At 44.5% G+C, this 11,890-nt stretch overlaps 1 protein-coding gene across 1 annotated transcript in view; it reads right to left on the bottom strand.

The window, feature by feature from the left end:
* Positions 1–11,458, bottom strand: part of bckdhb (branched chain keto acid dehydrogenase E1 subunit beta) — a 196,880-nt gene extending 185,422 nt beyond the window's left edge. The window contains exon 1 of the mRNA XM_060922307.1: positions 11,229–11,458. Coding sequence (XP_060778290.1) covers positions 11,229–11,427 — 199 coding nt within the window. The 5' untranslated portion in view covers positions 11,428–11,458. The remainder of the gene's footprint in view (positions 1–11,228) is intronic.
* Positions 11,459–11,890: the final 432 nt, after the last annotated feature.

Consider the following 11,890-nt stretch of genomic DNA (forward strand, 5'->3'; position numbering starts at 1 on the left):
CTCCGGGTGCTCCAGTTTCCCCTACAGTCCAAAGGTTAACTGGCTACTCTAAATTGCCCGTGGGTCTGAATGGTTTGTCTGATAAGCTGCGACAGGCCTAGAAAGCCGGCAGTAGATGAGGCCTGCTCTCAATTATCAGTCTCGTAAGAGGCTGGCAACTGACAGGCATCAGGATAAAATAAAAATGAGTTACTATGACTGAATATTTAACACCCCATAAATCAATGAGACTAATTAAATTACATGTTAGCTTATAATTCTCATCCCAACTGCTGCTTCCCAGATAGTAAGCCATACATTACTTTAGTGGAATTCAATAGGTATAGAATCATTGAAACTGGACAGCTAAAGACTGGAAAAACTTTACCTTGTGTGTTTCCAGGGCCTGTGCCCACCGTAATCTCAGATTCCTGTTAAATTGATGAAAATTCCATAAGTGGCCAGAGCAGTCACTTTGACTGTTTGAATTTGACGAGATCATTCATCTTTAATAACCACTTTATTATGCTTAGGGTGGCAGTGGATACAGAGTCTATCATGAGAACATGGGGTGTGAGGCAAACACAAACCCTGAATGGAGCACTTGCATGTGACATCACAGCCGATCCAGATTGTGACGGACGCCATCGTGTCGGTCAAACGCCATATTCCGCCTTCTACTTCTGCTTTTACTTCTACCTTTTCTTCTGGAAAACCCTACTATATACAATTCTACTACAAAGGCTGCGGCTACAAGCTCTCCCTACCTGTGCACGTTTATGTTTTTTGTGTGTATTTTTGCGTGTTGTTCGTCTGTACCGGACTTCAATATCCACTACAACCGTATGGACTTACTGGACATTGGTTTCCAGCAGAAAATGACGGTTTGTAGCGATTTCCATCGCATGCACAACATTCCGGACGAGGGAAAAAAAAAAAAACATTCCGGACGAGATGGCGAGACCAGCGGGGTCTCCGTGGATTGTTATTGGAAGCAAAGCGAAGGAGGCAGCGCCGGGAGCCGAAGCAAAAGCGAGGCTACAGGCAGAGCCGGCCTGTTGACTAAGCTCAGAAAACAGCTACTCAAACCTCCACTGCCAAGCCTCTACCTCTCCAACGCCAGATCCATGTAAACAAGACGGACGATTTGGAATTACCTTATTCTATTCTATAATCGGCTGGTCAGTGCTATACTCAATACTTAAGTGACTTACCCATCCAATGAGGATTATTTTCTTGTTTACAAGATGCCACACCTGAGTCGCTGACAAATCCTGAATTTCTGTAAAGAAAACTGTCCAGAGATTTATAAGCACGCAGTGCTTCACCACTGAACAGCGAGGGAAAGTTGATGAGGTAATCATACACGTCCGGGTATTCCGCTGGCAGTTCAAAATCCGGTCGTGAAAACTCCGTCCGGAAAGCCATAAGGGTCACAAATCTGTAGATCGTTTATTTTAGACATATATCTAGTTATCTGTTCATTAGAAAAATGAGCCGTGTAGTCCGTCGGTTGAAATTGATCCATTCTGTACACGAGTGCAGCAGTATTCAGCGGTGTTTTTGACCGACAAGATGGGGGTTGTGTACTTTCCGGTCACGTGACTGCAAGATCTCTATAGAAGACCAGTAAAACACAAGGCACCATGCACACTCACTCACTCCTGAGGGCAATTCAGCATGACCAATCCACCTACTGGAAAGTTTTAGGCGATGAAACTGGACAGCCCAGAGGCAATCCACATGGATACAAGGAGAACATGCAAAGCTCCACCATGCAACCCATTTGATCAAATAATTCAAAATAATGACGATATAATAACTTGAAATAATGGGTTATTATATCAAAATAATGGCATATCTTTAAAATAAATGTGTTCAGTATTAAGTCACAATAAAGGGGTGGCACGGTGGTGCAGTGGTTAGCACAGTCGCCTCACTATCACTCACTATTCCTGTGTTGATAAGAAATAGAAAACATAGAGCATATTTAACCCAGGGGGTAAACCAGTCTAGTCTCCTTCCTGTTTCAAAACAACATCAGAGTGCCCAAGCGGATATTACTTCTAGACTTTCTGTAAAGCTAGCTCTTCTGAACGTTAGATCACTTTCAAACAAGTCATTTTTAATTAATGATCTCATTTGCAAACACAATCTTGATTTTTGCTTCTAACTGAAACATGGCTGGATCAAGCAAAAGAGTGCTACCACCCTTATTGAAGCAGCTCCCCCAAATTTTAATTTCACGAGTGCTACCCGACATGGGAAAGGTGGAGGGATCGCAAATATATTCAAAGCCTCTTTTCAATACAGTCCTCACTTGGTGATTTTACATCCTTTGAACACGTATGTGCACTTGTTACATGCTCTCCTAACATATTGTTATTAACTATTTACAGGCCTCCGAAACATTCAGCCAAAGTTTTTCTGGAAGAGTTTGGTGAACTGTTGTCAGTCATTTGCCTAGAGTTTGACTGTCTTATTATATCTGGGGATTTTAACTTGCATGTAGATAATCCTGAAAACACTTATGCCAGAGAACTACTTGCACTTATTGACAACTTCAACCTAGTACAACATGTACAGGGGCCGACCCACTCTCGTGGTCATACCCTTGACCTCGTTATCGCAAAGGGTCTTACTGTTTCTACTACTGTTGTTGACCTGGCCTTATCTGATCATTTCTGTGTTTTCTCTGATGTTTCTATGTCCCCTCACATTCAGAACAACTCAACGACTATGGGTAGGGGAGTCATAAATGACAACACGTGTTCTCTTTGAGCAAGCTCTCTCTCGGATCTCAACCAAAATGTCAGACTCTGTAGACGACTTACTGGACATTTTTAATTTAAATATGACCCAAATTATGGATGATATTGCTCCATTCAAAATCAAAAGAGTCAGTGACAAGCAGAAAGCACCATGGAAGCAATACCCAGCTGTTAAATTGCTAAAGAGAGAATGTAGGAAGACAAAGAAAATGGTGCAAATCTAAACTTCACATCCATTATCAAATCCATAAAGAGATGCTTTGTAAATATAATTATGAAATTGGTAAAGCAAGACAGTCTTTCTTCTCCAACATCAATCAACAGGAATATGAACAATGCCCGTGTGCTATTTTCAACAGTAGAGAAGCTAACTAATCCCCCACCACAATTAGCACCTGAACTTCTCTCAGTTAATAAATGCAATGAGTTTGCATCCTTCTTCAAAAGGTAAAATTGATAAAATACGGCAGAATATTGCTCATAATATATCTCAGTTGCAAATAACTGAAAAGCTGCAATCACCAGTGACACAGACAGACAATTAACACAATGTCAGAATTTTGTTTGATTGATTACGAGACTCTTGGGGGGGGGGGGGGGGGGGGGGGGGGGGACTGTACAAAATCTCAGTTCCTCAACATCTGAATTGGACATTCTGCCCACCAACTTTTTTAAGTCTGTTCTTCACCTCATAATTACAGATGTGCTTCAGATCATAAATACATCCCTAGAGACTGGCATTTTTCCTGTGTCCCTAAAAAAAGCCGTTGTAAAGCCCCTACTTAAAAAGAATAATCTGGATGCTTCAGTATTGAACAACTACAGGCCAATATCAAATCTAGCATTCATTGGGAAAATCCTTGAAAAAATTGTCTTCAATCAATTAACTGCCTTCTTGATATCAAACAGCTGTTTTGATAACTTTCAGTCAGGATATCGTGCCAATCATAGCACTGAAACAGCGCTGATTAAAGTTATAAATGACATACGTCTTAATACTGATGCAGGCAAAAAATCAGTCCTGGTGTTAATGGACCTCAGTGCAGCTTTTGATACTGCTGATCACAACATACTGCTATATCGACTTGAACACTGGGTTGGGTTGACTGGTAAAGTTATCAACTGGTTAAAATCATACTTAAAAGATAGAAGCTTCTTTGTTACCATGGGAAATTGTACCTCAACAATGTCCTTGACCTGTGGTGTCCCCCAGGGGTCGATCCTTGGACCATTACTTTTCAACCTTTATATGCTCCCACTTGGACAAATTATCAAGAACAACTCAATTTTGTATCACTGCTATGCAGATGACACCCAAATTTATTTTGCTCCATCACCTAATGATTATGCCCCCTTTGAATGTCTCTACCAGTGTATCGACCAAATCAACAACTGGATGTCACAAAATTTTCTTCAGCTGAACACAGATAAAACAGAAGTAATTCTATTTGGGAAAAAAGATGAAAGACTCAGGATTACCACTATTCTTGACACAAAAGGGATTAAAACAAAAGATATGGTTAAAAATCTTGGTGTTTTCATTGACAGTGAGCTAAACTTTGACAGTCACATGAAAGCAATCACTAAATCGGCATTTTATCACCTAAAAATACATTTCCAAACTAAGAGGACTTATGTCAAAAAATGATCTGGAAAAACTAATACATGCCTTCATCTCTAGTAGGGTTGATTACTGCAATGGCCTTTTCACAGGCCTGCCAAAAAAGACCATCAAACGACTTCAGCTGGTTCAAAATGCAGCAGCTAGGGTTCTCACATGAACAAAAAGAACAGAACACATTACTCCAATTCTAAGGTCCCTTCACTGGCTTCCAGTAAGCTACAGAATTGACTTTAAAGCATTGCTGCTGGTGTACAAATCTCTAAATGGTACAGGGCCCAATTACCTCTCTGATATGTTGCAGTGACCTAACCCAATCAGATCTACCAGATCGCAGCAGCAAAATTTACTGGTAAAACCTGTTAAAACAAAGTGTGGTGAAGCAGCTTTTAGCTACTATGCAGTACAGCTATGGAACCAACTGCCAGAGGACATCAAAAATGCTCCTGCTGTTGGCAGCTTCAAATCTAGATTAAAAGACCAAGCTGTTCTCAGATGCTTTCTGCTAACTGATAAATATCATCTTTACACGTTTTAAACTTTACTTAACTTTTACAGTCTCTGCATGTTTTAAACTTGACTTAACTTTGATTCTATTTTATTCTGCTGTTTTTTTACTGAACTTTTACTTCATTTTATTTCAACTAATGTTTAATTCTTATTTTTTCTCTCTTCTTCCCCCTTTATTTTATGTAATTTTATTTTCTATTGTTTACTGTTTTGCTTTTACCTCTGTAAAGCACACTGAACTGCCACTGTGTATGAAATGCGCTATATAAATAAACTTGCCTTGCCTCACAGCAAGAAATGTTCCGGGTTCAAACCTCACAACTGGTGAGGGCCTTTCTGTGTGTAGTGCCTTCATCTCTAGTAGGGACCTCTAGTGAAGGGACCTTAGAATTGGAGTAATGTGTTCTGTTCTTTTGTTCCCCGTGTCTGCGTGGGTTTTTTCCTGGTGCTCTGGTTTCCCCCACAGTCCAAAGACATGCAAATTAGGTAAAAATACCCAGCCACTGGGGTTGTACAAGACAGTGCATACTTAGATTAGATAGAACTTTATTGATCCCTTTGGGAAGGTTCCCTCAGGGAAATTAAAATTCTAGCAGCATCATTACAGGATAAACAGAGAATAGAAAATAGAGAAAACTTCGAGATACATTAAAGCATTATGCAAATATTTAGAAAAAAAAAAGTCCAGCAGGAGAGGTATTGCACATTGTCCAGTATTGCTTTTTGTCAAGCTAGGCTACTGCTCCTTCCCGTCCTCTTGTTACCCCTCCCCCCAGAGAGGAGTTGTACAGTCTGATGGCATGAGGGACAAAGGAGTTTTTGAGTCTGTTAGTCCTGCACTTGGGAAGGAGCATTCTGTCACTGAACAGGCTCCTCTGGTTGCTGATGACGGTGTGCAGAGGGTGACTAGCATCATCCATGATGTTCAGTAGTTTGTCCATAGTCCTCTTCTCTCCCACCGTCACCAGAGAGTCCAGCTTCATGCCAACCACAGAGCCGGCCCGCCTGATCAGTTTGTCCAGCCTGAATGTGCCCTTGGATGTGCTATCCCCCCCCAGCACACCACGGTGTAAAACAGGACACTGGCAACCACAGACTGATAGAACATCCACAGGAGTTTCCTGCAGATGTTAAAGGACCGTAAGCCTCCTCAGGAAGTACAGCCTGCTCTGTACCTTCCTGTACAGGTGGTTGGTGTTGCAAATCCAGTCCAGCTTGCTGTCCAGCCATAGCCCGAGGTACTTGTAGGAATCCACAGCCTCCACCTCGACTCCCTCGATCAGAACTGGTCATGACCTTGGTCTGGACCTCCCAAAGTCAATGACCAGCTCCTTGGTCTTCAAGGTGTTGAGCTGCAGATGGTTCCTATTGCACCAAACAGCAAAGTCCCTCACCAGGCTCCTATACTCCTCCTCTCTGTCGTCCCTGATACACCCCACGAAGGCTGTGTCATCGGTGAACTTCTGAATGTGACACAGCTCTGAGTTGTAGCAGAAGTCCGCGGTGTACAGGGTGAAGAGGGGCCAGCACCGTGCCCTGGGGTGCTCCGGTGCTGCTAATCACAGTGTCAGATGTGATGTCCTTCAGTCTGACGTACTGCAGCCTGTCGGTGAGGTAGCTGGAGATCCAGGTGACCAGGCAGGGGTCCACTCGCATTCTGTTCAGTTTGTTCTGAAGCATAAGGGGCTGGATGGTGTTGAAGGCACTCGAGAAGTCCAAAAAGAGGATCCACACTGTGCCATTTCCCTTATCCAGATGCGAGTGGGATCGGTGTAGCAGGTAGAGGATGGCATCTTCCACACTAACACCTGCCCGGTACACAAACTGCAGACAGTCCTGGGCGTGTTGCACCTGGGGTCTGAGGAGGCTGAAGAAGAGCTGCTCCAACGTCTTCATCAGATGTGAAGTGAGTGCCACCGGTCGGAGGTCGTTCAGCTCTCTGGGCCGGTTCTTCTTAGGAACTGGAACGATGCATGATGTCTACCAGAGGGTGGGCACTCTCCCCAGCTGCAGGCTGAGGTTGAAGATACATTGGAGTGGTTCACCCAGTTCAGCAGTGCAAGTCTTCAGTAGTCAGGGACACACCTTGTCCGGGTCTGCTGCTTTCCTGGGGTGAAGCTTCCTCAGGTGACCTCTGACCTGGTCTGCAGTGATACATGGAGGAGTCTGTGTTGAGGTAGGGGAGGAGGAGGGAGCTGCTGCAGTGACTGGTTGAACCGCCTGAAGAAGTCATTCAGCCCTCTCCACTGTCCCCCCTACGACTCTGGTCTTTGTGTTGTGGCCTGTGATGGTTTTCACACTTTCCCAGACCTCCCTCATGCTGTTCTCCTTCAGCTTCTGCTCCACCTTTCTCCTGTAGCTGTCCTTAGCTTCCCTCACGCAGCGTTTCACCTCCTGCTGTGCTGCTTTCATCGCCTCCCTGTCCCTGCTCCTGAAGCGGCCTTCTTCCTGTTGAGGACAGCTTTGACTTCCTGTGTTACCCATGGCTTGTTATTAGGGTAACACCATACAGTCTTAGCGGGGGAGACTACGTATGCACAGAAATTGAGGTAATCCGTCAGTGTGTCAGCCCCTCTATGTCCTCACAGTGTGGGCTAAGCAGCACATCCCAGTCCGTGCCAGTCCACTTAGTGCCAGTCCCAAGCCCGGATAGACTGGGAAGGGTTGTGTGAGCAAGGGTATCTGGTGTAAAACCTATGCCAAATCAAATATGCAGAACAGATCCGCTGTGGCAACCCCAAATGTATGGGAGCAGCCAAAAGAAAAAAAGAGTCACAATAACAACATGGGCGGCACGGTGGTGTAGTGGTTAGCGCTGTCGCCTCACAGCAAGAAGGTCCTGGGTTCGAGCCCCGTGGCCGGCGAGGGCCTTTCTGTGTGGAGTTTGCATGTTCTCCCCGTGTCCGCGTGGGTTTCCTCCGGGTGCTCCGGTTTCCCCCACAGTCCAAAGACATGCAGGTTAGGTCAACCGGTGACTCTAAATTGACCGTAGGTGTGAATGTGAGTGTGAATGGGTGTCTGTGTCAGCCCTGCGATGACCTGGCGACTTGTCCAGGGTGTACCCCGCCTTTCGCCCGTAGTCAGCTGGGATAGGCTCCAGCTTGCCTGCGACCCTGTAGAAGGATAAAGCGGCTAGAGATAATGAGATGAGATGAGACAATAACAACATCCATCCATCATCTGTAGCCGCTTATCCTGTTCTACAGGGTCGCAGGCAAGCCAGAGCCTATCCCAGCTGACTAGGGGTGAGAGGCGGGGTACACCCTGGACAAGTTGCCAGGTTATTGCAGGGCTGACACAGAGACACAGACAACCATTCACACCTACGGTCAATTTAGAGCCACCAATTAACCTAACCTGCATGCCTTTGGACTGTGGGGGAAACCGGAGTACCCGGAGGAAACCTGGGCAGACATGGGGAGAACATGCAAACTCCACACAGAAAGGCCCTCGTCAGCCGCTGGGCTCGAACCCAGGACCTTCTTGCTATGAGGCGACAGTGCTAACCACCAGTATACCACCGTCCCGCCCCCAATAACATAATATCGACAAATAAGTTATTAGAGCAAAATAATTATGTAATAATCACTTTTTTTCTTCCATGACTTGCAATGGGGGTTACACAGCAGAAAACCACTTCCACTCTGTACAAGTTAGGAAACAGTTTGAAAAACAAACACAGGCTGGGGGCAAAACAGAGTTCTCAGGGCTGTGACTTAAAGCCAGTACAGTGACCTGCTTGGCAAAGGACAACAGTGTTTATGAAGAGAAGAAAGGGTAATGTTAGAAGAACAGTAAAGGTTCTGGTAAACACACAGGGGATAGTTAACCAGCTGAAGTGACAAAACCTTCAAAACATTAAACCAATGAACTTTTTTTCCTTCAATTTATACAATTAGATACTTATCATACAAGGTAAGTATAAAGATGTTAGAACTAACTGCACCACACAGCCAGGTGGACCACCTGGCTGTGTGGTGCAGCGAGAACAACCTGCTGCTCAATACCAATAAGACCAAGAAGCTCATCGTGGACTTCAGGAGGAATGCTGACACACACACACACACACACACCCATCCACATCAACAGTGCAGCAGTGGAGCATGTGACCAGCTTCAAACTCCTGGGGATCCACATCTCGCAGGACCTCACCTGGACAACCAACTGCTCCAACCTGGTCAAAAAGGCTCACCAGCGTCTCTTTTGCTTGAGGACTCTAAAGAAAAAACACCTCTCTTCAGACATCCTGGTGAACTTCTACCGCTGTACCATCAAGAGCATCCTAACCAACTGGTATAGGAACTGCTCTGTCTCGGACCGGAGGGCACTGCAAAGGGTGGTGAAAATCGCCCAGCGTGTCATGGGAGTCTCACTTCCTGCTATTGAATACATCAACAGGAAGCGATGTCTCAGGACAGCCATAAACATCAACAAAGACTCCTACCATCCAGCACAAACTGTTCACTCTCCTGCCCTCTGGAAGGTGCGACAGGAGCCTTCGGACCAAAACCACTAGGTTCGGGAACAGTTTTTTTCCTTCAGCTGTCTCACTGCTGAACTGTTTATCTACCATCAAACATAAGTTATCTATAGTTATGTTGTTTGTTTATTTATTGTCAATCCACTCTGGGGTTTTTTTCTATTTTAATTTATGTATTGTACCTTTATTGTTTTACATTATTCATTCATGTATGTATATTTCTTTTTCTTATATTTACTGTATAATCACTCAGTTGATTGCTTTTTTTATTTTATTTATTCTGTGGCGGCACAGTGGTGTAGTGGTTAGCGCTGTCGCCTCACAGCAAGAAGGTCCAGGTTCGAGCCCCGTAGCCGGTGAGGGCCTTTCTGTGCGGAGTTAGCATGTTCTCCCCGTGTCCGCGTGGGTTTCCTCCGGTTTCCCCCACCGTCCAAAGACATGCAGGTTAGGTTAACTGGTGACTCTAAATTGACTGTAGGTGTGAATGTGAGTGTGAATGGTTGTCTGTGTCTATGTGTCAGCCCTGTGATGACCTGGCGATAGAGGTCTGCGCAGGACAGAATTTTCAGGCCCGCTCCCGCAAAGAATTATGATTTTCAGTCCCGCTCCCGCCCGCAAATCCCGCATGATGCAGACGTTCGCGTTATTTCTCACGAAAGTTCTTGTCATTGGCTTGGGGAATTAAACATGCTGAGCTTAGCTGAGCTCTCCACTGACCGATCCTTCATTTATTGTAAGTTTATTGTTTAGACTCTGACATTCTGCTGACACATTCCAAGTTGAGCGCTGCATGCACTCATGATTGACAGCTCTCGCTTTGATTGACAGCTCTCGCTTTGTGCACTCGCACTCCCACTTCCGAGTCTGTGGCATTATGATTCCAACCGCGATTTCATTCTTCTCTCATATGAAGTGCTGCGCAACCACAACCAGCTCCTCAGATTATACACTGTCTATTTCTAGCTTTAAATTGAACAATCTGTGTGATACACAGTCCTTTTTAATACTAGTTAATACTTTTGAATACTTTTTAATACTTAGGACTAATACTCTTGACTTTTTAATGGTAAATGTACCTCTTTTTAAAGCAGCATTTACTTATGAAGCACTGTGAGCTTCACTAGAGGAGCTCTGCTCTTCTGCCATGATTGGAGATCTCAAACACGGAAGAGCGGAAAGGAATCGGAAACGTACGCGAGATTAGACCACATCCGCAAATTTAGGCATCTTAAAATGTTTTTATTAATGCCAAATAAAATATCCAGCACAAATTATATACGATAGACAAATTAATAATTTATAAATTTTATTTTAAACACGTTTTTAGTTAGCGGGATTGCAGCTCATCACCTCTCCCGCCCGCAATGAGCTTTCAAAATTTGTCCCGCACCACACTGCTTTGCGTCGGGTCCCGCGGGACTCCCGCGGGAGTGCAGGGCTCTACCTGGCGACTTGTCCAGGGTGTACCCCACCTTTCGCCCGTAGTCAGCTAGGATAGGCTCTAGCTTGCCTGCGACCCTGTAGAACACGATAAAGTGGCTAGAGATAATGAGATGAGATATTATACCATTCCATATACTGTAATTCCTGTACATTCATATTTGTATATTACACTTGTTATTTACTGCTATGCACTTCTCGTTAGATGCAATCTGCATTTCGTTGCCTTGTACCTGTGACATGTGCAATGACAAAGTTTAATCTAATCTAATCAGTTGCATGAAGGAAAACATCAAATGCTCCTGACTTCCAAACTGCTCCCTATCTCTGCATAGAAATGCATGAAAGACTGTACTGATGGCACCTCGAGGCTCTACCCCAAGGAGTTGTTTATGATTTGCTTCACACACCAAGGACATTAACGTACCGTATTTCGCAGAAACAGGGTCAGAGTAAAAGGTGAAGTGAGCCGCATGTCTTTTTTGTGTCTTCAGCCTCAACGAGCAGCTCGCTGAGACTCTGAGGAGTGAAATTCCTGCACTATTATTGTACACACCTGTGCACACATCAGAAATAGAGGCTTTAAGAGCCGCACTCCCGAGCAATAACCGCGCCGCGGCCGCCATTGCAGAATACTGCGACCAGGAAAAGGAACCCTGACGTCACTCCAGAATGCTGAGCTGATTGGTTCTTCTTCTTTGGAGTTTTACGGCAGCCGGCATCCAAAGAGCTGATTGGTTGAAAATGTGGGTCGCTTTTAAACTACAACCTGTTGTAGTTTTGGTTGTCCAGGCCCTCATTCCAGGAATGCCAAGGGATACTGCGCATGCGCACTCCACTTTTTTTTTTCTTCCTCGCCCACACATCTACACATTTATTCTTCATATACTGTCATACTGAATGCATTTCTTCATAAGGCAGTCTATTAAAATATGCAACTGAATATAGTTTAAGTGATGTGGGAAAGAAAAATCATCTATCTATCTATCTATCTATCTATCTATATTCCCTGTTGCAGGCTCACAACAGGGGCCTTATCAAAAATTGGTGACAATCCCTCAGTCCCCCACATGAGCTCAGACTACTTTA

Source organism: Neoarius graeffei, chromosome 5 (assembly GCF_027579695.1).
Source record: "Neoarius graeffei isolate fNeoGra1 chromosome 5, fNeoGra1.pri, whole genome shotgun sequence".
Taxonomy (NCBI): Eukaryota; Metazoa; Chordata; class Actinopteri; order Siluriformes; family Ariidae; genus Neoarius; species Neoarius graeffei.